Genomic DNA, 27,090 nt, shown 5'->3' with positions numbered 1-27,090 from the left:
ACCTGGGGAGCGATCAGATAACCATTGTTCTAGTGTGAAGTGTGTGCACAAAACCGATGATTGCTTTATTGCCAAACGTCTTTGTAATCTTTGTTATTGTTGTTGTTGCACTGTTCTTCATTAGTGGAGTGAATGTGTTCGCAGTTTTGCATCATCACTTCCTCGTGATTACTTTTCCACTCTGTGGGAAAGTGTGTGTGTGTGTGTGTGTGTGGTTATGCAGTGTTATATTGGTGAAGTAGGTAGCGGTAGGTAGTGAATACTGACTGCGTTGGTCTCGATAAGCAAAAGTGATTAGTTCTCTTGGTTGCTTTAGCAGACCGGCCTGAGCTTAATTGGCATCTCTCTGTCCTGTCTCATCTTTACACACACACACACACACACACACACACACACACACACACACACACACACACACACACACATATACACACACACACACACACACAGTGTGTGTACTGCTGGTAATGGACAAAGAATACGTGATAATTAGTGGTTAGCGGGAGAGCGAATGATGGCTCCTTTCATCTGCCTGTTGGGACGATGTGTGGGGCGTTTGCTCACTTTCATACCAGAGGAATTAGCTGAGGTTTTGGGTTTAGTCATAGTTGCTGTGGTCAGCGGTAAAACTTTAGGTTGGATTTGAATAGGCCAGCTAGGCTTTAGTTGTTTACTACTTTCGTGTTATAGGATTTGGGAAATAAGTTTGAAGGAGAAAAAAGAAAAAGCTAAACTAAATGACAATAGGGATTACAAAAAGCACATCCCACTTGTCACTGTCAATAAGTCATGATGTATTGTTATATTGTTTTATGTGCATGTTGAATCGGGAATAACACAGCAATGAATCTAACGGCAGTTTAGATGTTGTGATTTTATTAGATGTGGCAGTGAGTGAGAGGAGATATTTGTTTGTGTGAGACCAAAATGATCAGGGGAATGTTTTTATTTTTGTGCTGAATGTAGCTCTGTGTGCTTCTCTCTCTCTCTCTCTCTCTCTTTCTCTCTCTCTCTCTCTCTCTCTCTCTCTCTTTCTCTCTCTCTCTCTCTCTCTGTCCTGCATCCACGTTCCTCGACTGTCATAGCGTTGCGCTGGAATCGCGGAGAGAGCTTTTTCTGGGAGGAATGCTAATGTTTGTGGTCACACGGAGGGAAAAATAATATTGATTATGTATGGTCTGATGATGGGTAGAATGGACGCCATTGAGAGTGGCGGAGGGGGGAGGGGTGGGGGTGAGGGGGGTGTGCGAGGACAGATAGGGGATTGTGTTGCGGTGATAGAGAGAGCGCTATAGCGCTGGATGGGCCTCGGGGCGCCAGGGTTCACGCCTAGCTAGCAGCACGAGTGTGTTTACGCAGCCGGGACACATGGGCCGCTGGGGGTGGTGGGCGGCGCTACACACGTCAATCAAACGGCCCGACAGAGAGCACAGCTGCATGGGGTCAGGAGGTCATAGAGGTGTGACCTGAAGTCCTTGATGAATGAATGGCCGTCTGAGACTGTGTGTGTCTCCACTGTGTGTGTCTCTACTGTGTGTGTCTCTACTGTGTGTGTCTCTACTTTGTGTGTCTCTACTGTGTGTGTGTCTACTGCAGTGGCTTCCAAACTGTTTTAAGCCTGTGACCCCGAAAGATAAATTATACATCCCCCCCGGCCCCGGGACACAACTTCAGTGAAAATAGCCGATCTTACAAGCTCAATTGCTCACTCTTTCAGAAAACTCATAGGTCAGGATTTAGAAGGCGTTTTCTTTTTAGAATCGGCCTAGAAGGCGTTTTTAGAATCGCCCTCAATCCTAAATGGGTTAAAAGAAAAGAAAGAAAACATCAACATCAGACCAGATCCGGTGACATCATGACATAACTTCCGCTTGTACGGCTAAGCATAGAGGCAGCTCTCCCTGCATCCATCCATCCCTCGGCAGGCTAATGTGTCAGTGATTTAGCTAAAGCCCCCTGTGTAATGACTTGTGTAAAGAGTGTGTATATCGAAACATGCCAAGGCAGGGTAAACAGTTTAGAGACAAGTGCCTCTCTCTCTCACTTTATCAGGTGATTATGGCTCCGTTCCTCCCCAAACCTTTTCCCTACCCTACCTACCGCCCTGGCACGGGACAGCCATCTCTACCGCGCCAGTAAAGCACTCCACACTGACACAATCTGATTGAAATCGGAGGTGGGGGAGGGGGAGAAGGGGGAGGGGTTGATGGAGTGAGAGAATTTCAGTGTAAGCAGGAAGAAAGAAGTGGGTAAAGGGAGACGGCTGTTAGTAGACGGTGCTGAAGTTTTATTCTCTGTTTCAGTCATTCTTTTTTCTCTCTCTCCCTCGCATTGCTGCTAACCCTTTTACCCCCCCCCCCCACGTCTCGTGCAAGACAGAATGTAAGTCAGTCCGTTGATCGGTTGATGTTTAGCATGCGTACACACAAGCGCGCCGTACTGTGCACACATGTCTGTACTGTATGTGTCTGGCAGTGTTGATTTCGTCGACTAACACTATGACAACAAACTACCTTTTTTCATGGACGAAAACTAAATGGAAACTAAACGAAAACTAAGCTATGGCGACTAAAACTAAGACTATATATATTGACAATTTCGTCAACAAAAAAACTAGACTAAAATGTTAGGAAGGGACTAGTGGACGAGAGATCCTGCAGTATTGTCATTTTACACTTGGTTGCATGCTGAAAATTGCAGATCTACCAGCTCACAACATCTACAAGCTCACAAGTCACAACGGCTATTTTCAGCAAGTGTAAAATCAGTCATTGCGGCGGCATCAAGGCCCGCCAAAATACATTTTAGTCGACTAAATCAACTGTAGATTTAGTCGACAAAATTTGTATGATATTTAGTCGACTTAGTAACACTAAGACATTCCAGGTGACCAAAATGGGAGTAAAACTAAATGAAAACTATTCAAGAGTCTATGACTGGAACTAAAATCGTGTGTGTGTGTGTGTGTGTGTGTGTGTGTGTGTGTGTGTGTGTGTGTGTGTGTGTGTGTGTGTGTGTGTGTGTGTGTGTGTGTGTGTGTGTGTGTGTGTGTGTGTGTGTGTGTGTGTGTGTGTGTGTGTGTTGTGTGCCCCATGCAGGCTAACCCTGGGCAAGCCTCTGGGCGAGGGCTGCTTTGGTCAGGTGGTGATGGCGGAGGCCCTGGGCATCGACAAGGACAAGCCCAAGGAGGCGGTAACGGTCGCCGTCAAGATGCTCAAAGGTACGTGGCGTTCCTTCACACACTACAGCAGTGGTTCCCAAACTTTGTCATGTCCAGGACCCCCAAATTGACACTAATTAGCCCCGCGGACCCACATTTGAAAAGATATGCCAGAGACCCCCCCCCCCCCCCCCCCCCCCATAAGAGAAGAGTTTTACGGCTCCAGCAGTGATTCTCAACCTGTTTAATTTCAAGGACCCCCCCCCCCCCCCATGCATATCAAATGCATTTGTCTACGGATCCCCATTTAATGGCATTTCTATCTCTGGGACCCCCAGACCCCCAAAAATCATTGTTAATTTAACTCTGAGAGTGTACAAATGGAACCAAATGGACATTTGTACACTCTCAGAGTTACATGTTCCAGAATATAATTTAGCTGGGGACCCCCTTGAACTGCCTGCCTCGAGGACCTCTGGGGGTCCCCGGACCCCACTTTGGGAACCACGGCACTACAGCGAGTGTAACGGGATCCTCAGGACACCTTGACACACTTGAAACAGGCAAGGGAAAGGAATTGACGTATAACCCGCTAACCCGCTTTGCCCAACAGGGACACGGGGTTTGGGCTTTTTTGATGACCTACACTGTTCCCAGATCAGCCGTCTGCACAAGTTAAAGATAACAGGTATTTGTAAGTACTGAGTGATATCCAAGTGCATCAAGTAAAGCCTGTGTGCCGCCGGCCGGTGCACAGCCATGTTATATGTGTGTGAATGGCTGGGGGTAAATGGGCCAGTTCCTCTCCAATGAAGGACGAGCAAAAAAAAGGCCAAAGGCGGAGCCTGAGAGGCTAGTCCTTGTTACTAGTTATTGAAGTTTGCTGAATGACTGCTGGGAGGGAGTGTGTAGATTGTGTGTGTGTGTGTGTGTGTGTGTGTGTGTGTGTGTGTGGTGGGGGGAGGCGCATACCTGTCCTCTTAGCGGCAGCTGGCTAATGCTCAGTCAGCACCTGCACAAAAGAGGCAGTCACTAAGCAGCAGTGTTGTCATTAATGAAGCGGGGGGGGGGGGGGGGGGGGGGGGTCGTGACATCCCCCTAAAGGAGTTCAGGGTTGGGATGGCGGGTGGTGGGGGGGGGGGGGGGGGGCTATGTTCAGGTTAGAACAGAGAGCAGCGTGGGGGGAGGGGCGACCTTGACAACGATCAACTGCCTCTTCTTAATAGGCCAGTCCGTCTAAGGTTTGACCCACAAGAAATTGCAATAGTAATCGTTCCAAGGTTTTTTTTTTATGATCCTTAGTGTCATCCAAATAACATATTAAAAATTGTGAATGAAATAATTAGTGGATCGTGGGAAATTCAGGGGTTGAATGTTGGGTTACAATTAACAACCTATATAAGGCAACACATTTCAAAAGTTCATTATGCTTTAAGTAGCCGTGGCGTGTCAAACTATAGGGGGGTTTTTGTGATTCTGAATTAATTGCAAGCATTAGTTTTGCACAAAAAACACTCCTTGGGCTAAAAACGGCCATAGCCGTCATCACACATGTGATGAGGTCATCACATTTGGGCACATTTGGTCTAATATGGCCGAATTTAGCCCAAAAGGAGTGTTTTTTCGTTCAAACTAATGCTTGGAATGGGTTCAGAAGCGCCGACCGCCTGGCCACCTCCGTCCAGATTGTCTCTGTCGAGTGGTTACAGCAGCACCACTATAGCGTGCCGTAACGTTATAGCCAGCGTCGTCTGTCAGCCTCATTTAATCACTAAGTCCGCCAAACGAGGTGCTGTACCGAGATTGAAGGGATCAAGGGGAGAGAGAGATGCAGATGATGACTGGTGGGGGGGGGGGGGGTGCGCCTGTTGTTTCACTGACCCTAAACCTCCTAACCCCCTCTCCTCCACCCCACTTCTCCTTGTTGTCGTCCCCGTCCCCCCACCACCACTAGATGACGCCACGGAGAAAGATCTGTCTGACCTGGTGTCAGAGATGGAGATGATGAAGATGATAGGAAAACACAAGAATATCATTAATCTTCTGGGAGCGTGCACACAGGATGGTGAGTATAGGCTAGGGCAGGCCATGACATATTCTAAACGTATACATCAGATGGCAGTAAAGTGACAATTTTGGGACATTTGACCTTTTTTATACCTCAAAAAAGAAAAGGGCCATCAAAGGTAATCAAACTATACTATAGAAAATGGCCAAATTGCATAATATGAGATATATAACTAAGAAAATATCAGAAAACAAAAAGAAAAATATAGGAAATTGTGAAATTAGCAGATCTACAACTTGGTAGATCTTTTTTACAATATTTAATATCCAACCAAATGTAATGCCTCAACTCCTACATTCCAAGTGCTTTAGCTTGTCAGGGTGGGGGTCACAATGTAGAGAACCGCTGCCTTAGTAGTGCACTGGCTAAGAATGAGTCCAGCATTTATTTATCTGTTCGTCAGAGCAGAGTGTTTTACATCTCCATTCCAGTATTGTTTTTGACAGCAACTTTCTATTTTAGTTTTTGTCACAGTCTTTGGAATGAAATGTAAAAGACTTATATTACTTCATATTCACTCAAATATATATTTAGTCTTAGTTTAAGTCATCATAGCTTATAGTTTCCAAAAAAAAGGTAGTCGACGAACATTTTTCGCCATGGTTTTGGTCGACGAAATCAACACTGCTCTCCATTGTCTCTTCCTGCCACATCAGGCCCCCTGTACGTAATAGTGGAATATGCCTCCAAGGGCAACCTCAGGGAGTACCTCCGCGCCCGCCGTCCCCCCGGCATGGAGTACTCCTACGACATCGGCCGCGTCTCGGACGAAGTGCTCACCTTCAAGGACCTTGTGTCCTGCACTTACCAGGTGGCACGGGGCATGGAATACCTGGCATCACAGAAGGTATGGTGCTGCATGCACGCACACACACACACACACACACACACACACACACACACACACACACACACACACACACACACACACACACAGACAGACAGACAGACAGACAGACAGACAGACAGACAGACACACACACACACAATGTCCCCCCCTATCACATCCATCCAAGTCTCCTGGCCGACTAGACGCCTATCTGTGCCAGAGAGTGCTGAGGCCTTTGACGCACGCCGCTGCCTCCCAGGAGGGCTTTTTACTCTGCTTAAGCCTCGTTTGTGCGTCGGTGTGGGAATGCCATCTCCCTAAAAACACAATTCCAGCTTCACCGTCCAGTCCCCTGCATTGTTTCTCATCCCATCACAAAAGCCCCTCTGTACAGAAACCGGGGAGGAGAAGAATAGGAAGGTCTTTCACAAAGGCGCGGGTGTCTGCGTTAGCCAAACGCAGCCTCACGCTCCTGCTCACTGTTGGAATGTGACAGAGCATACGGCACGCAAACATTCTCTGTCTCTTCTCTCTCTCTCTCTCTCTCTCACACACACACACATACACACACTCTCACACTCTTTCACATGGTCGCACCTGCACATGCTTTGCACATGCGTCCGTATGAACGATAACAACCCCTGCCCATATAGCTGGAAAAGTATGCCAGGAATCTCTTCACTTATCCGGGCATGTTCATGGCGGTGCAACCGCTATGGCGTCACGACACCACCACCGTGTGTTACAGGCTTCCAGCCACAGTCGTAATTACATTTCTATCAAAGTGCATATACATCTGTCTGTTTTCATGTTTGTATATTTGCACAATGAGGTAACCCCGTCTTATTCCCTGCTTTCCCCTCACTCTTTCCACTCCTTGACCTTGTCTTCTCTTCTTTGTGGGTTTGTCTGTTTCTCTCTCTCTCTCTCTCTCTCTCTCTCTCTCTCTCACTCTCTCTCTCTCTCTCTCTCTCTCCATCTCTCTCTAATTTTTCTCTTTTTTTTTTAGGTTTTCTGAACTCAATTGCACCAAAAAACATTACCTTTTAGCAGTCAGTAGATTTTCTGTGGCCTGGGGTTTTCTGGCTCAAACAAGTGCTCTGTTTTGTCTGTGGAGTGTGGGGTAGGAGTCCACAAATCCCATACATGACATAGGGGTTTGCCAGCACATGTTGAGGGCTGTTTGCAGCTCAAAAGGCTTCAGAACACACAGATAAAACCCCAGACCACCAAAAATCCACTGAATGTTCCAAGTTCAGGTTGTTTGGGTGTAAATTGTAATTGTAAGGTCATAAAACCTATAAGAAAGACAAAAAAAAATAATGAATGAAAATGAATGTCATGAAACCTTTTGTCCATCCATCTCACCCAGTGTATACACAGAGACCTGGCAGCCAGGAACGTCCTGGTCACGGAGAGCAACTTCATGAAGATTGCTGACTTTGGCCTGGCCAGGGACGTCCACAACATCGACTACTACAAAAAGACAACCAATGTGAGTCCCGTTCCGCTGTCGTCTATGTGGCTGGAGAGAGAGAGAGAGAGAGAGAGAGAGAGAGAGAGAGAGAGAGAGATGTTCGCTGAACATAGTGTTGATTTCGTTGACTAATACTATGACGAAAAATGTTCGTCGGCTACCTTTCTTCACGGACGAAAACTAAATGGAAACTAAATGAAAGCTAAGCTACGATGACTAATACTAAGACTAAAATGTATTGACAATTTCCTCAACAAATAAAAAACTACACTAAAATGTTAAGGGACTATAGTGGACAAGAGATCCAGTATAGGCCTACATGTATAAGTAAAATAATTTCACTCTTGGTTGCATGCTGAAAATAGCTGCTCTACAAGCTCACAACACGCCCCTCTCTCTTCCTTCGTTCGGCTATCATTTATCACTCTCCCTCATGTCCTTTTTATGCCATCTCTTGTTCTCTCTCTTTAATTCCCTGCTTCACTTATTTCTCTTTCTCTCTCTGCCTCTCATGCTCTCTCTCTCTCTCTCCCTCTCTCTCTCCGTGTCTCTGTCTCTGTGAGCTGGTGTCTTGGCAGAAGCAGAAGGTTCCCAGGCAAAGCTGTTGAATGTAGCTCTGGGTTTCTGGAGACACTGTGTTGTTTATCCCTCATTCTCTGGTTCCTTTAGTACCATAGATACTTATACAATTAAGCCCCGCAAGAGAGAGAGAGAGACTGTGTGTGTGTGTGTGTGTGTGTGTGTGTGTGTGTGTGTGTGTGTGTGTGTGTGTGCGTGCATGAGACAGGGGCTTAAACATAATTGACACCTCCCGTAGTGGGCCCGGTGTTATCTGTCTTTCCCACCGTGCAGAGCGGACACTGCCTGCCCGTCCTGATTCAGCACGCATGGATGAGTTTTCGTGACACGCACACTGAGAACTCTAGTTGACAACAACAACACACTGAGAACTCTAGTTGACAACAACAACACACTGAGAACTCTAGTTGACAGCAACAACACACTGAGAACTCTAGTTGACAACAACAACACACTGAGAACTCTAGTTGACAACAACAACACACTGAGAACTCTAGTTGACGACAACAACAACAACACACTGAGAACTCTAGTTGACAGCAACAACACACTGAGAACTCTAGTTGACAGCAACAACACACTGAGAACTCTAGTTGACAGCAACAACACACTGAGAACTCTAGTTGACAACAACAACACACTGAGAACTCTAGTTGACAACAACAAACACACTGAGAACTCTAGTTGACGACAACAACAACAACACACTGAGAACTCTAGTTGACAACAACAACACACTGAGAACTCTAGTTGACAACAACAACACACTGAGAACTCTAGTTGACAACAACAACACACTGAGACTCTAGTTGACAACAACAACACACTGAGAACTCTTGTTGACAACAACAACACACTGAGAACTCTAGTTGACGACAACAACAACAACAACACACTGAGAACTCTAGTTGACAGCAACAACACACTGAGAACTCTAGTTGACAACAACAACACACTGAGAACTCTAGTGAGTTAACAACAACACACTGAGAACTCTAGTTGACGACAACACAACAACAACACACTGAGAACTCTAGTTGACAACAACAACACACTGAGAACTCTAGTTGACAACAACAACACACTGAGAACTCTAGTTGACAACAACAACACACTGAGAACTCTAGTTGACAACCAACAACACACTGAGAACTCTAGTTGAGTTAACAACAACACACTGAGAACTCTAGTTGACAACAACAACACACTGGAGGAACTCTAGTTGACAACAACACACTGAGAACTCTAGTTGACAACAACAACACACTGAGAACTCTAGTTGACAACAACAACACACTGAGAACTCTAGTGACAACAACAACACACTGAGAACTCTAGTTGGACAACAACAACACACTGAGAACTCTAGTTGACAACAACAGCAACACACTGAGAACTCTAGTTGACAACAACAGCAACACACTGAGAACTCTAGTTGACAACAACAACAACACACTGAGAAATCTAGTTGACAACAACAACAACACTGAGAACTCTAGTTGACAACAACAGCAACACCATGCATGAGGGCAAGGATGCTCATGATGTTGACGATGACGGCGAGAATGATGACGATAACTGACATTCATAGATTACTCCTGGCTCACTGTAAAATCCAGAGTGTTCATTTTAACCTATTTAGGCCTGACGTTTAGGCCTGACGACGAAAAAAAATGTTTTCATGTCAAGGACTCCAAAAATGTAATGTAATTGGCCGCCGACCTCATCTCAAAATATGTTGTTCCAGGGGCACCCCCAGAAGAAGCAAAGATTTGAGTTAAAATCGGTTGCTCTGATAGAATATTCCAAGATTCGTGCCACATTTTCACGATTTTTCAAAAATAGCAGACCTACAAGCTTGTAGTGCGGCACCGAGTGCCGCACTATGAGCTTGTAGATCTGCTATTTTTCAATAGCTAAAGTATAAAAGAATGCTTAAAACACCAATAGGGGTTCACGCCCAGAATGAGTTAAGCTGAGCATGTTCAACCAAACAGACCCTACGAGGGTTCCATTTGTACACTGTCCTTATAGCAAGTCCTCAGTGTTGCTTAGATTAACACAGAGGAGTTTGCTATGTACAAAAATACAGATACAGATACAGTCATGGAGGCAAGACTAACTAACTTTATTTTATTTTATCCAATATGAGTTAATAGCACAGGCAGACTCACTTAATAGAGCATGTCTGAAATAAATGTCAGAGCTGAAATTGTAAATATGAGATAAATAAACATGTAGCTAGGTGTAATGTTAGAGACCACAGAAGTGAACCTTTCAAGCCCGTTTTCTCAACTCGCTGTTTTCTGCAAGACATTACTCTATAAGCCATATCTCCAAAACTTGTGGGTCAAACTGAACAACCAATATTATGTCGATTTGAAGCTATGATTCCCTGCTTTCATATGACATGAACAAAACGAAAAGTAAAAGAAAATCAATGTCTTATCCTCGGTCAGAAACTGTCACATATTTAACTCGGAGCCCGCCATGAGTGTGAATTTACGTCATTTGCCGTAGTCTGGCCATGGGCAATTGGGCTTTTATAGTGCTTTTGATCGATCAGGTCGACCTGATGATGTCAACAAGACTGGAGCTCGCCATCTTGAATTTCTCGTGCACCCGGTTTGGGCTCTTCAAAATAAGGGTTTAACGGGGGATATTCCTGGCAGTACGAGGTGAATTAATTAATTAATCATTGTGGGGAAAGTGATAAAACTCACCATCAACCTATGGTCAGTGGACTGACCATAATGATCCTTGTGAGCTGCCGTGGACCCGAGTTTGAATCTGACCCCCCTCTTGTCTCGCATGTCTCTCTCTGCCCTCGGTTTCCTGTCTCTCTACAATCTCCTTAAAATGCCCAAAATATATATTTAAATAAATGACATAATCATTACACACTATGTGCTCGTACAAGGACCTAACAACATAATGCAAGTCGTTGCTGTCAGGTGGAAACCTCAAGTCCAAAACGGTTTCTTTTCAGGACTGGGATTCAGAAATAGCAGATCTACAAGCTCAAAACATGTCACATCGGCTGTTTTCTGCTATTTTCATGTAACTGTACTGTGGTATGATTAGGGCATTCATTTACGAACAAAATAGGTGAGATTATGGAGATAAGAGGTTTCTCTCTAACAGTAGCAAAGTACAAAGTGTGCTAACGTAATGCACTAAAATGGAAATTTTAAGAAGGGAGTTCCAGTGTTGCACAGCGATATGCTTTTGTATCATTGTGTCTCATGGAACGCTGCACTAAAACATTGTGAAATATGTGCTACATTATTTGCCAGCAGAAAATAAATATGGACCTTGTGTTTCCATAGCATTTTTATTCCATGATAACAATTTGGGCTGTGGCCAAATGTTTGCCTATAAAGTTATTAATGGCTACATTATCAGGGCGAAACGCTATCGTTATACTAACGGCGTGTTTATTATTACGTTCTTGTGTGAAACTGTTTTTCCAACTGTGAATATTGGTTATGCACTGGACCGATGCCATTTTAAAGTGAAACGTTTTTTGTTGATTTTCTTAAAAACAGCCGTCACAGAAGCAATAATAGCAGATGTCTGCAAGCTTGTAGATCGGCTAATCTTTGGCCACCACTGTACAAAGGTTTCTAAGGCAGGCTAAAAGATGGAGTGCCGTGATTTTTTTCCACCCTAAAATGATCTTCATGTATTGTTATTATATAAGGAGGAAGATTATTAAAAAAAAAGTGTACAGTATTTGTTAAAAGGTCTTTTTTATGTAGACATGCCCACCAGTTCATTAAGGTTCACCTGTTGGGTGGTGAACTGAACTGAAGCCGCACCCACAGCTGTTGTTATAATGGTAAAGGGGGAGGGGTTAGGGGAGGGGATGATATTGTGATGTCACTATATCACTATTTTTCTTTCATTGGCACGTTTGACTGTCAAGGTTTCAGCCTCCAGGAAGAAACCCTAAATACAAAGGGAAGACATCATTGCGCATAGCAACCACACCAAGGGGTCTAATGAAGTACAGTCACCTCACAAAAACTGGAATATATACAAAAATCATGGCACACCATCTTTAAGATCGCTCATGCATTTGTACCATAGATGTGCTATTGACCCCCCACAGTACAGAGTCAGACAGAGGTATTGACTAGTCTGCTTGGAAGCTGTACTTACCTGACCCAGACATGCCCATAGTGTTTTAATGGCATGCCGAGATAAACTCTACTCCTTTATCTGTGACCCTGTTTATCAGACCCTGCTGGTGCTTTAGCAAGGTTAATGCTCCCGTGGGACAGTCACTGTGGTGGTGGTGGTGCTGTGTGTCGTTCATCTTGCTAAGAGTAATTGAGTCTCCCTGGCTGGGAATTAATTAAAATATGCTGATCAGGCAAAAAGAAAAGAAAGGGGGGTGAAAAATTAAACATGCCTTGGGATTGGGTTGGTTCTGGTTGTAGGTTTAAGTTGAACTGGATGACCGTTTGACCTCTCTCTCTCTCTCTCTCTCTCTCTCTGTGTGTGTGTGTGTGTCCACAGGGTCGTCTTCCAGTTAAATGGATGGCTCCAGAGGCGTTGTTTGACAGAGTGTACACACACCAGAGTGACGTGTAAGTATTGAACCTCCTCTCCTCTCCTCACCCACAGACATACGCAGTTACACACCCTTGCGTGCACATGCAAAATAATGATAATTTCACAATCATCAGCGACATCAGAATTAAATCAAATATCAGGATCTTACAGTGAACATGTGCTATTTGCACACAAACTGTGTCCAGTTAGACTCCCATACAGTGTTGATTTCGTCGTCTGATACTATTGACTACCTTTTTTTCACTGACAAACTAAATATTGACTAACTATCTGATGATGACTAAAACTAAGACTAAGTGTAAAATCAGTCATTACGACGTTTCGAGGCCTGCCAAAATAGCTTTTAGTCGACTAAATCAGCTGTAGATTTAGTCGACTAAAATCTTATGATATTTAGTCGACTAAAACTAGACTAACAATAACATTCCAGGTGACTAAAATGTGACTAAATTAAAACTATTCAAGAGACTATGACTAAAATCAAACTTTGCGGTCCAAGAAGGAGTCCAAGCAACGAGGACTCGGCGAGGTGTAGCAGTGGGAATATCTGATCTACAAGCTTGCAACGTGGCACCAAGCAACGCATCGTGCGCCTGTAGACCTGCTATTTTCACTAGTTCGCGTCCTGGGCAAACTAGGTCTTAATGTCTATTTTGGGTCTCGACCTGAATGGTTTGGGGAGCCACTGTTTTGGTGGACAGTTGGTGTGTGTATTGGTGGGAGGGAGGGTGGAACGGGGGGAGTGGCAGCGTTTAGGGGGCCGGTGCTGACCGACCGACCTGGTCTGTGGCGAAAGTTGAGGATTTCACGGTAGACTTGAAGCCAATGCTGTGTTACTAATCTGACCGGCTTCAAAGGGCCTGGAAGGGGGGCCACCCCCATCCCCCCAACAAACGCCTCACCCTCGCTCCCCCCAGCCTCGCACGGAAGTCTCTCCCCTCCCTCGCTCCTCCTGGCTGGGCCTTCACACATGTCTGAACGCAGCAGTTACCCCATGCCTCCTCCCACACCACCACCCTCCACCTCCCATGTTTCTCCTTATTTACCCAACTCTACTGCTGCCTCATCCCACACCACCACCACCCTCCACCTCCCATGTTTCTCCTTATTTACCCAACTCTACTGCTGCCTAAACCTAAAAATATATTGGAAATGACAAACAGATTACTCTGATTTCGAGACTCTGTATAGCATTTGGAGATTGTTGAACAGTTTTCTGGCCACGCGAAACTAGATGGGGAGTGACACGCAGCAAAGGTAGCCGGGGATCGGGAATCGAACCGGCGGCACGCTGTCAGACTGCATCAGCAGCCTATAGGTGCCCGGACGGCTATACCCTAGCCAAAGTAGTCATCCGAGCCGACTTATTTCACTTTTAAACAATGAGCAATGGTTCACGATCAAAATACCCCGCCCTTCGGGTATTACATTTTCATTCATCTGGTTTGTGAATGGCTGGCATGTCTCTCTCTCTCTCTGTTTCTCTCTCTCTCTCTTTTATTTCAAGAATCTTCTTTCTAAAAATAGGTGCGAAGAACAAAGGATGGGATGGCGGCCCACTTGTTTTTTGGGCGTTTGAGTCTCAGGCATTCTGACAAGCGTTGCCCTTTGAAGTTTTCCGTCTCAGACCTTGGCAGCAGACAAAGTGTGTGTGGCAATTAGATAAATGTGTTACGTCGTGGTGCTGCCATGGGAAGAAAAAAGTAGATTTAATTTGTGCATCTATGAGTCATACATAGGGCAGTAGCACACTGCACCGCACACACACACAAACATGCGTTCATGCCGGTTAAGCACCTCGATTAGAGCATTCCTTTAGACGTGTGCGCGCGTCTCCATGTGTGCACGTAAAACGTGCGCGCGCATGCGCGCGAGTGTGTGTGTGTATAGGCATGCTGTCCTTCATGTTCCATATCGTGGCCACCAATCAATAGCTGTGTGTGTGGCGTGGGGGGGCAGACCTAGGGAGCCAGTGGCATGCTGTAGTCCTTTGTGGCGCATGTCATCACTAATTACGTTTCATCACTCACTTTTAGTAATTGCCTTTTTCACATATACTGTAGGGCCAGCAGAGGAGAGGAGGTGAGTGTGTGTGTGTGTGTGGTTGGGTGGGGGGGGGGATATGCCGTACGTTACACCCCCCAAACCTCGGTGGAAGCCCGAGAGATCTATACATGACATCAGATTAAATGAATACATGAATTCCCAATGAAACCCGCCCCCATGTTTGTTTTGACAAATGGGCCCTCGGGGGAGAGGGGGTGGACAACGCTAAGGTGTTGCAGCCTTGCGGGCACATACGGCGCAGGCTGGAGTTGGCACACTCTTTGCGTCATGACCAGGCTTTGTGTGTGTGTGTGTGTGTGTGTGGGGGGGGGGGTCCGTTCAAGGAGGTGGGCTGGTCAGTAGGTGGAGATCACTGAACCGCTACCCTACAAGGAAAAAAAGGAAGCATGAGTTCAAGTCCATTGCTCTCCCCAGGTTGGCGGAGGGTGTGTAGAGCCCAGGATCACATTAGATAATTGACACAGGGGTGAAAAATGGGTTACAAAATTGTGGGATAAAAAAAAGCAAAAGAAAAAAAGAAAAAGAGGTGCAGGCTGCTCAACAACACCGCTGGCTGAAGCACCGCTCAAAAAAAGATCTCTACTACAGCGCCTCCATCATTGTGTTTGTGATATTTGTGTGTTTGTGATATTTATGACTATGTGACTGACTTGAATGCGCGAGTCAGTTTCAGCAGGACGGTTGAGCAGTGGAAATGTTCTAACAACTGGGCAGCATCTTCTGCTAACGGTATAACACCATTTAGGATGCTATAGTAGAAACATACCTGACTGCAGCTGGTGAGCCTGAGCCTGTTTGTGCATGCGCATGTTGGTGTTAACTGAGCGCGCCCGCGTGTGTAAAACCCTACGGAAGGTGAGTGATAGAAACAAAGTGGCATTGAAAGCAGCAGATGAGTGTCAACAGAGGGGGAGATACAGAGGGTGAGGTGGAAGAGAGCACAGGCCCATGGGTGGTTCTGTAAACACATTAGAGCCTGCTATCAGTCTGGCCATTATTGGGCTTATTTATTTGTTTTGTTTTTATTGTTTTTCGGTATCTGCAATTGTGCTGTTGATGTGTTCCATCGTTTTAACCACTTTCAACATGGCGTTCTTAAACTTTCAAACGTTTCAGAAATGTTTTGAGAATTGTAAAAAATAATAGCCAATTCTTTTAAAATTCATTATCAAATTGATCGGTGGACATCGGACCAAAACGTCAGGCTCTAAAAACAGAAAGACCAAAATGTCTGTCTGTCTGTCTGTCTGAGGCCTGGTAGAGACATTGGATCACTAACATGGGTGCCTGTATGTGCCACATACACTCATATAAGTGTAAGTATAGTCAACTCTTTGTTGCTGACACAAACCCAGCATGCTTTCAGAGTAAGAATGATTCACTGATGTATCGCAGAGATACTGCAGTACCATACCAGCTCCATCGGTCTCTTCTATGAAAATGTTGGATGACACTGATTGATTGAGCCACCATGGAATCATTGATAGCTAAATGACCGGATGCTTTATATATGAGGAAGTAGTTAATCTTTAATCGCTATCTCCAGAGTTGCAAAAAAAGAAAAATCTCCCTTTTGTCTGCTGTGGGTGGTCCGCACTGTTTGTTTTGGTGTGGTGTGTGTGTGTGTGTGTGTGTGACTTGGACAATGATAGCCACTGTGACAGTCCAGCCAGGCACAAAAGCCATCTTTGAGGCCAGAGCTGGAGTGGCACTGCCCACAGGCTCCAGGCTGCCGGAGGGGCAGAAAGGGAGCATTGACACTGGCCAGTCACACTGCTGTTCTCCCCACCTCTTATAGCCACATGGCCACCAGTTGATTATCTTATTTACATTTCACCAGGAAGAAGTGGGATTTATTCTGCCGGGGCCAAATTCTTATTCGGTCTGATGTGATTTAGATCATGAGACCGACGCTGGTCATTAAATGGAGCCATTTAGGACTGGGGATGTTTTCTTTTCCCTCATAAAAGTATTGCACAAATCAGTGACCACCAACAGCTCCAGTTGTCGTCATTCTTGCGTACAAGTGATGAAACTGACTTCATTAATAACACATTTGATGTGTTATTTTCTCAACAGCTGGTCGTTTGGGGTGCTGATGTGGGAGATCTTCACCCTGGGGGGCTCCCCCTACCCTGGCATCCCCGTGGAAGAGCTCTTCAAGCTGCTCAAAGAGGGACATCGCATGGACAAGCCTGGCAACTGCACCAATGAACTGTAAGGGACCCTATTTCCACCCCTCACATAGAAGTGGTTGGTTTTGCTAGACATATTGCCAGGAACGTGTGTGGTGTCATTAATACTTTTTGGTTACATACATTCCAGTATGATGCAGTTACATGCATACCATATTCACAAGGCCCCCCTTGGAACACCTTTTTGACTATAAGGCAACAGAACCGGGGTTGAATAGGTTCTGTTATTTTTTTCCGCCTAATATTGACCTGTTCAGAGCGTTTCCACTGAAAATGAATTGGTTCGGAACCCTAAAAGTTGGTTCGGAACTGGTTCCAAGAAGAATCTAGAACGGAACCAGTTCTAGAATGTTATTTTGGTGGAAAAGGGGCCTATTTGGAAACACCAATACTCGCTGTGCTATCAATCAGACCAGAGCCAGTCTCCATTACATCTATAACCACTGTCTACTCTCTTTAGGCCCTTTGCACAGCTGCCTCTGACTGCTATCAATGTCCTCATTCAACAACAGGGCCTCGCCGGTCAGTACAGCAGACAATGGCACGGCTCGCTCCTGTAAACACTGGAGAGACACAGTGGACGCAGACAGCCCTAGTGTTGCACAGGGCTGTCACGGTTATGGCATTTTACATTACTATTAACAGTCACGCAACTAATTGCGATTTATTATATGAATAAAAATTAAATTTCTGTTTGCATTATAGGCAAATATATCGTTAGCGGGAGCTCGACTTAATGTTTTATTAAGCTCAGAACATCATATTTTATCCTATAATGAGCCCTAAAGTCTTTTTTATCAAATCTCGTGGAACAGTGGAAATAGCTGATCCACAAACTCACAATGCTATTTTGGAAAGTGTAAAATATATGAAATATTTTCAACATGGAAACGATTATGGCGATTATGCAAACATAATTAAAATCAATGAAGTTAGAGGTTATGTATTAAAATGGCCTAGTGTTGAATGGCACTCACTCGCAGTGTGAAGAACCCAAAACCGAACCCCCCCCCCCCCCCCCCCCCCACTTTTTTTCGAGGCATGATTGCAAATCGAGACGTTCCAGTCGCACTAACTGAGAGAAATTGTGCTCGACGGAGCCAGGATGCTTTGGGCTCACCTGGGTGCAGAGAGGCATAAATCACCACAGTCGTGTCTGACAGACAATATTTGAAACTCAAAGTGAGCGAGTTGAGTAGCCTGGTTAATAAACCAGACCGAATCAGGCGTTGGCAAAAAAAGAATTGCCTGCCGGCGGATTACGGTCTGGAGAGGCTCAATTGTACAATTGTATGCCCATTTCCTACACCAGAGAAATGGGGCGGCCAATCGGGACACGGTATGCAATATGGGCGGGCTTTGGTACAGTGACTTTCAATGCTTGAGACCTTTGACTGACAGTAGCTCTGACCAATTGCGTCAAAGAGAAAATGTTTCAACCCGCCCCCCTGGAAATGAAATCCAAACTGAGCCTCCCCAGACTAATATCCCGCGGTCCGTGCGATATTAGTCTGGTTTATTATCCAGGCTACGAGTTGAGAGCAAGTGGTTTGACATGCATTAGTCTACGGACCCACCTTTAATGACGTTTCTATCTCTGGGACCCCAATTTATATTCTAAAATTAAAGTTAATGTAACTCTGAGAGTGTACAAATGGACCCGTTATGGACCCTTCTGTACGTAACAGGAATGAAAACGGATGCTTAGTTGACTGGGGTCCATCAGGGTTCCATACTAGATCCTCACTCTATACACCAAGTCTAAAAACCTCTCTCTCTCTCTCTCTGTCTCTGCGTCTCTGCGTCTCTGTGTCTCTGCAGGTACATGATGATGAAAGACTGTTGGCACGCCATCTCGTCCCACAGACCAACGTTCAAGCAGCTAGTAGAGGACCTGGATCGGATCCTAACCCTCAACAGCGCGGAGGTGAGTGCACGCCAGAGTTGCATATAGCTTCCTCTGTCCTGTCCTTTCCTGTCCTGTCCTATCTCCCTCCAGCCTAAGACAGGCATTCTCTCTTGGAGGGGATACATTTTCCCCCCTCACCTTCGCGACACTGATATACTTACAACCTTACATTTAGAGATGCCATTGGAACTATTTGTATTCAAACTTTTCAATCGATGTCACAACACGCTACCACATTTTCACTTTTATTTAAGACGCTATCTTAGAATAGATGTAGACCTATTTGCCTTCTGTGATGCATTAACGAGCATCAACAAGCAACAGCTGGTCACAGACACACAGCCTCTGCAGTGCTCTAACTGTAAGTGACTGCAAGTCCGTTTCATTTCTATCCAAAATTAATATGATGGAATATGACTAAGGATTACTGTGATTATGGTAAACTCACATATCACACATACCTTAATTCACTAGCAAAAATATGTATATATTTTGCGGACCCCCTGGCTATGGGTTCCCCACTTTGGGAACCGCGGCCCTAAGACCTGAAATATCATTCTGGACTTATGGAAGGCACAAAACTGAAAACCGCAAAAACCATGACAAGATTGTCCATTCCTACACGTCACAACAAACGTCTCCTGTCCAGTCTTCATCACACACCTGTGGGTGAGCCCAGGTTTCAGCTTAGTAGTTGCTAAACTTCTGAGGCGGCCTTGCTGACATGCGACCCCTATGTTGATCAGAAAATGGTCGCCAGATTTTATGCAGGCTGCCACAGCTGACGAAGGTACCCAATCATCACAGCCATGCTTCGCTCCCCTTAATGGCCAGCGTTTCTTTCCATTCCCCCCCCCCCCCCCCCCCCCCCCTGTCGTGTGCGATATCCGCGCGCAGGGGATGAAGAGAGGCCGTGGATGGAAATCTGTCAGGACTCGTCTGCTCCCGGAGCGGGACTTCGTGTATTTATGCCAAAGAAAGAAAAAAGGGGCCCAACTTTGAGTTTGAACTTTTGAAATGTAATAAAGCACTTTCTTTTTACATTTTTTTCCCCCTCTCCCCTTGTCTTTCTTTTTGCCTTCCCCTCTGCCCCAAACCGCTGGCAGATGTGGAGGTCTTTAGTAATGTGAGCCTCCTTGTGTTGAGCTGGGAAAATGGGAGCCAGCACTCATTTTCTCGAAAAGGCCCAAGAACTCTTCCTCCTCCTCACAACTAGTCCCAATAACTGCCGTGCAAGTCAAGGGGGTGAACAATGGGGCCCGAGATGAAAAGACCAAAAACAACCACTGAATGCTGGACCAATTCAAAAATTAATAACAGGCATTTCTTGGGGGTTTTCATCTTTCCTCTGGTTTTTCGGGGAGGGCTCCATCCGAGTACTGCCAGATTCCTGGTCTATTTATTCAGTCACTTGCTTAAAAAAAAAATCATCCTAGGGTTGCTGGCACTCTTGAGGTCCAATTTCGGTTGCCATGTTTGTTTGGTCTGCAGCGGAGAATGACATGAACCCAGAGCTGAGAGAGCCAGGGTGACATGTCTCTTCCCTTGCCTCTAGCTGCTCTCAGCCACTGTTGCCATGCCTTTCCCCCCGCCCCCCATCCCCTCCCACCCCTCACTGGTGCGAGTAGGAAAACAGGGAAGCCAGGCCACTCCCTACACCCTGCACACACTTTGTAGTGGACGGAGTGGGTTCAACCCTGACTATACGGAACGCACAGCCCCCGAGACCTGGCCAATTCACCCTTTGTCAAGTCCCGCCCGTGGTTGTGCCCCTCGCACCCATTGGTTGCCGTTTCGTGCGTTGGACAAAAATATTTTCTCTCCATCCGCTACCATTGAAATAACGTGTTTTTCAGTTGCTTCGTATTCATATTCTGCACATTCAATTCTTATTTTAAACTTAATGTCAGAAAAAAAGGAACATCACAGGTGCAGCATGATGACTGGGCATATCATGTTTGTTTTTAGTTCTAGTTTTTTTCCCCAAAAAATTAGAAAGAGCCTGCTGGTTAGTCAGTCAGGGACAAAATCAGAAGGCTGACAAATGGTGTATTAACTATTATCCCTGCAAAATATTTTCATATGGTATCCGATGTAGGTTTATTATTCTGTCCCGTGCTGGCCCCGGCACTTCATAAATCCGTCTGGGGTGATTTGGTACGGTTTACGTAAATAACGATGATGGAAGGTGATACTGCTCTCCTCTTTGTCTAGCTCTTTCCCCGTTCACTGGAAAGTCCCTGTCAGTGGTGGAAAAAGTACTCAAATGTTTTACTTTAAGTAAAATTATAAATATTGCAATGTTGATGTAGATCGGCTATTTTCAAATGGCCCGAAATGTATATGGGACTGAAGTGGTTTACGGTATTTTCTCAAATCTAAAATCGCCAAAGTACCTAGTAACTAAATATTTAAGCATGGTTCTGAGATGTAGTGGAGTAGAAGTAAAAGTACTGAAAATTGGAAATACTCGAGTAAAGTATAAATATTTACCAGCTCAGTGGACTTGTGGTTAGAGTGTCCGACCCTGAAACTGGGAGGTCGGGGTTCCATCCCCGGCCGGGTCATACCAAAGACTACCTGCTTGACACTCAGCATCAATGGGTTAGATCGGTGGTCAAATCAACTAATCAAATGATTCCCGAGCGCGGCACGGCTGCAGCTCACCGCTCCATGGCGGCGACTCACCGCTCCAAGAGAAATTTACCACCTTTAGAGTTTATGCTATGAGTGTAAGTTATCTCATCCAAATCTCTCTCTCGTGTGTGTGTGTGTGTGTGTGTGTGTGTGTGTGACTGTGTGTGTGTGTGTGTGTGTAGGAGTATCTGGACCTGTGCGCCCCAGCCGAGCAGTATTCCCCCAGCTTCCCCGACACTCGTAGCTCTTGCTCCTCTGGTGACGACTCTGTGTTTTCCCATGACCCGCTACCGGACGAGCCCTGCCTCCCCAAGTACCAGCACATCAACGGCGGTGTCAAAACATGAGGCCTTTCAAACCTCCTCCTCGGGCCCGGGCCTCCACCACCACCCTCAGCCCCCCGCCCCCCCAAGCCCAAACTTCTGCCTCCGAAACTCCAACGTGATCTGGCCCATCCCTCATCACAAACACACACGTGTATGCGTAACTGCACGCAGGCGCACACACACACACACACACACTTCCACACTTCCACGGTACCCCCCTCCTCCCTACAACTTTCTGCCCCCCCCCCATCAACCCCGCTGGTTCCCAATGGACAAATGAACCTGTACGGGAGTGGGCTGGCGGCAGCACTGCTGTCACACACACACGCACGCACACACACACGCACACACATTCAAATGTTCACACACGTTTAAGGAGAGGGCAGGGACCTTGCAAGACTTCTTCCTTTACTGACTGACTGAATGAATGGATGGATGATTCCAGGTGTAGCTCTCTTCGCGCCATTGTTTTGTTGTTGTTGTTTTGTTTTTGTGTTTTTTTGTCATTTTGCGTTCTCGCGTTGTTCTTGTTTTGGAGAAATACACAACGTGACGTGATTCCATTCCGTTGGCTGGCCGGCATTCCGAGACTTTTGTTGATTGTCGGTCGATCCCAGAGGGATGTTGATCCCAGAGGAATGTAATATGGACCATTCTGAACTTAAAACAAGGGACTGCAAGAGGATGACGCAATAGGAAAACCTAACAAACCAGAGAACAGGAGAAGAAGAGCGCAATATACAGACACTGCCTCTCGTTTATTTTGTTATACGGTCGCATTTCTTTTCACGTGCTCTTCTCGAAAAAGCCCGTGCAGTTATTATATGGAGAAAGAAAACGAAAAAAAAAAAACGATACACAGTATAATGTATAGTGCTGGGTATATTTGTAAATATATTCAAATATGTATAAATATATATTATATATTTACAGTGAATTATTTTTTGTATGGACACAGAATAACCCCATCCACCTCCTCACCCTTCCCCACCACCCCTTCCCTTCGAGTTTGAGACGGGTGTGCTTCAAATGTTGGTTGACGCACGCACGCACGCACGCACGCACGCACGCACGCACGCGCACACACACACACACACACACACACACACACACACACACACACACACACACACACACACACACACACATTCCAAAACACACCTGTCTTGCTCTCACTCAGTAACACACAGTTGAGTATTGGCTTTCAGGGACAGAGGTAGCATGTTAATTTATTGACTTAAAAGGTTTTTTTTTTTTTTATGAATCAAAAAGTCTGAAAAAAAGAGAGAAAAAAAGAATAAAAACAGTACAGATGAAATGATGATATTAATAATAATGATGCTGATAATAAATAATCCATTAAGTTTATGGTAATTTAAGATGATCTTTCAGCAGTAACAGAAAAAAAGCTATTTTTAGTGGGTTTGAAAGATCCTGGTTTTGTAAGTTTTATATATGAATGTGAATACTTAAGTTAAATTTTAAATACTGTACATTTTATAGCCAGCTAATCCCTTTCGTATGTAGATTATGCCGTTTCTATCCAGTAATTTTTACTCTTTCTTAGGTTTGCATTAGGAAATGAGATGATTTCTGGATATTTATATATGATTGAAAGATTGAAATACCCACTAGCAATCTGTTCCTTTGAGTAGACTAAATATAGATTCCAAACTTATTTGACAGAATTGAAAGCTGAACAACAAAAAAGTATTACATCATTCAAGTGTTTTTCTTTTTTTTCTACTGGACCAACTTTCAAGATGTTCTTTGCAAGTGTTCTTTCACACATTTGCGAAATAAACAATGGAGAAAAAAATCTTAATGTGCTAATATCTGGCTTTGTGTCTGTCCTAATCATTGCCTAGTCCTAGTCCCTAATAAACAGAAAGTCTTCATGCAATAACAGTGTTTTACTCAGCAAGACCCCAGAGCAGATGTAATGTTGGTAGAATCAAGATGAGATGAGATGTACAGTACTTATTATCCCTGCAGGGACATTGATACGTTACAGCAGCATAATGTGAAATAAACAAATAAAACGGTAATCAAAGAGACAAACGGAAACACATAAGACACAAATGGACATAATGACAAGACCATGGACCACAGACACAGGACCATAAGAGTGTCGCAGTCCCGACCCCTGCGAGGGCACCGGAAGAGAATTTCCCCTTTGATTTTCCATAGACGTTTTCAAGAAGGTATTTATTTAAAGACCTTTAAGCCTCGGACAAAGCCAACTCTGCTCCTGACAAATCATGAGCCGAACAAATACTTTGAAAGAAGAAAACAATGGCAGGGTACAAAAGGTAAAAAGGAGAGTATACCGCTCTCTGTGCATTTTCGGAGGAAAAATGTGAGCCTACGACTAAAGGTGCTCACCCTATCCTGCGAGTCTCCATGAAGTGGATGGAAGGGGTTAGCCAGCATGGAGATTGGTTTGTCTCTAGCCTGAGCTAACGTGTTAGGTTTCTGGTCTAGAGGGGCGGGTCGCAGCTGAGATTTGCGCACGCCCTGATTGGATCTCATCGATCTGTCCGTCACCCCCGGCCCCTCCTCTCCCCCCTAGTGCAGCACTACGTCACATCATTTGGAGCGACGCCCACCCGGAAGGGTTGACTCCCACTTTTAGACCAGAGCGGCCAATGCGTTCCTCCAGGCTTTCAATTTTTGCACCAACAAAAATGAAAGCCTGGTACCGAGGCTAGTTTGTCTCTAATTCTCCTCTCTTTGAGACTGACTGCTCCTCCATTTTGAGCAACAGAACAACAACAGAACTGGCCTTTGTGATCTTGGCCTTAATGCCCCCACCCCAGGTCCCAGCATACCACTGCATAAAACAGAACCCCCAGCTACAACAGACTGGTAAAACATTTTCAGTAGCCTGCTACACACATTAAAGGACATACAGTCTGCTTCACCAGTGGTGACGCAATTTGTTAATGAGTAGGAATCTTGTCACTGTCTGTCTGGTCTGGTGTCACCCTGATCACACAGACTGATAGGACCTTTGATTAGCTTGATCGATTTCCTTTTATTTGATCTCTTATCTGATCTGATTTAGCAGATTGAGCAGTTGATTTATCTGACGTTACGTAAATCAATCAAGGTTGACTTATTATGGTATTAGCGCCGCAGGTGTGATTGATAATGGATCTGTATCAGTCTGTATCAAATGCTATCTAAGTCTACAAAAAAGTGCTATAATAACAATAACTTTGCATTGTGAATAAAAACGTAACCAGTGTGGTTGCAGTGTAATGCTAAAGGTTTAATCACAGGGCTGTCTGCTTATGTACCTACCTTATGTATGTATTCTGGTATTGTGAATCAATGCACCAACTTCAGTGTTTACTGACTGACCTAGCTGACCAATACAATCACAATATATAATACAATAGCACAGTGAGTCTCAGACTGCAGGGTCTGTCCGGGGACGGGAATCTTTGAAAGGTGTCATAGTTTTAGAAATATAGTGCTTTCAAATTTGAGACTTTTAACATCGGGCTCAATGGCAGATTTTGATACGTCAAAAAATCACTTTCACCTAGAAACTCCGTTCACACTTTTTATTATTCAGCTTACTGTGCAGACACATGCTGGAACGTTTTACTTTGAAATGTTTTGTTGTTTCTGAGTTATTTAACTTAAACGTCTAATGCATTCTCTATGGCAATAGCACAAACTTTGGCATGCTACTAGTCCTACATACTTAAACCTACCAACCCCATTCTAGCCTACTTAGGTTCATCTTACGGTGGACATGTTTGCCTGAAAAGGAATCTTTGAAAGGTGTCATAGTTTTAGAAATATAGTGCTTTCAAATTTGAGACTTTTAACATGGGGCTCAATGACAGATTTTGGCACGTCAAAAAATCACTTTCACCTAGAAACTCCATTCACACTTTTTATTATTCAGCTTACTGTGGAGACACATGCTGTAACTTTTTTATTTTGAAATGTTTTGTAGTTTATGAGTTATTGTGGGCTCGCCACAGCGAGCACACACTAGTTACTCTCAGTTTATATTTATTCCAATTTCCGCCATTTTTTCGGTTTCTTACTACTTCCACATACTTTATGCTAGAAATTTAGTTCAAACTTCAAACTGTTCAGCTCTTTGCAGTTATTTATGCTCCAATTAGAATTTTTACAAAGTTTTATACTTTTTATACTTTTTAACTTTTTAACTTTTTTTTACATTCTTTATAATGAGAGTCGATGGAAGAAAGGTCCCATTTTTCACAGTTAACTTTTTTGAGCTCTTATTACTCCGTCATACTTTCACTTTGAAACTTCATTCAAACTTTATAATGTTCATCTATCTTTGAACTTTCATTGGTGAAAAAGTTGTTTTGAAAAAGTTTATACTTTTTAAAATATTTAACTTTATTTATAGTTTTTTCCCTCCCATTGACAATGTATGGGATTTATCTCTAAATCAACCTCACTTTTGCAGCCTCATTACTCTGGCATACTTTGTCGTAGAAACGTGATTTAAACTTTAGAAAGCTCACACGACTCTGGACCTTTTCGTGGTTCAAACCGTATTCGAATACGTTTAACGGTTTCTCCGAAATCGCAGTTCAATCGCAGGCCGTTTCGCCTAATTAGTGCCAACTTAGAGTGCGGGGCTTCTTTCACTAGAGTGCGGAAGACAGAAAATCTTTCCTTGAAAATTTACCAAACAAATTGTCGTCCCGGCCAAAATATTCATTTTACCAAAGCACAGAGACATACAGAATGTGAACTACGGCCTTTTAAGTGACACAAATACAGTCAAACTGCTCATTGACCTCCATTGTAAAATTCTTACGAGGAAATTATCGCGATGACAATTCTTAACTCGCTCTTATAACCACATTTTCGATCGTACCAACACCACAATCGCACATGGTGTACCTCAATATCTCAGGCCACTCACAGCGAAAAAAATATTTGCATTCGACTTTTACTTTTTGCGATAGAGCAATTTGTTCGGGCATAGTTTCCCCCCATTCAGGACCATTGTAAAATAGCAGACCTTCAAGTTGCGCGCCACTCATAGTGCTGGCAGTCTTTTACACTTCCACAGCTGAGACATATAAGGGCTTAATTACAGGGAAAACGAACTTAAGAACTTAAGAAGAAAATAACTTAATATATTATTTTTTTTACATTTAAAGAAAAATCTTAGACCATTATCAATAATCATTGTGTTTATGCTTTTAAAGATAGGCCTATATGCTATTTGAACCTTCTTTTTACATGTAAAAGTAT

The 27,090-nt window shown here is 44.4% G+C and overlaps 1 protein-coding gene across 1 annotated transcript in view; it reads left to right on the top strand.

Moving 5' to 3' along the window:
• fgfr2 (fibroblast growth factor receptor 2) overlaps positions 1-23,663 on the top strand; it is a 69,725-nt gene extending 46,062 nt beyond the window's left edge. Inside the window, 9 exon segments of the mRNA XM_083774822.1 lie at positions 3,099-3,220; positions 3,774-3,854; positions 5,115-5,225; positions 5,885-6,075; positions 7,430-7,552; positions 12,638-12,708; positions 16,841-16,978; positions 18,778-18,883; positions 21,685-23,663. Of these exon segments, the coding sequence (XP_083630948.1) occupies positions 3,099-3,220; positions 3,774-3,854; positions 5,115-5,225; positions 5,885-6,075; positions 7,430-7,552; positions 12,638-12,708; positions 16,841-16,978; positions 18,778-18,883; positions 21,685-21,849 (1,108 nt within the window). The 3' untranslated portion in view covers positions 21,850-23,663.
• Positions 23,664-27,090: the final 3,427 nt, after the last annotated feature.

Source organism: Protomyctophum parallelum, assembly GCF_964188405.1.
Source record: "Protomyctophum parallelum genome assembly, chromosome: 10".
In the NCBI taxonomy this organism is placed as follows: Eukaryota; Metazoa; Chordata; class Actinopteri; order Myctophiformes; family Myctophidae; genus Protomyctophum; species Protomyctophum parallelum.
Note: the sequence above shows the minus strand (reverse complement) of the source record. Positions and strands in the feature narration are given on the sequence as shown.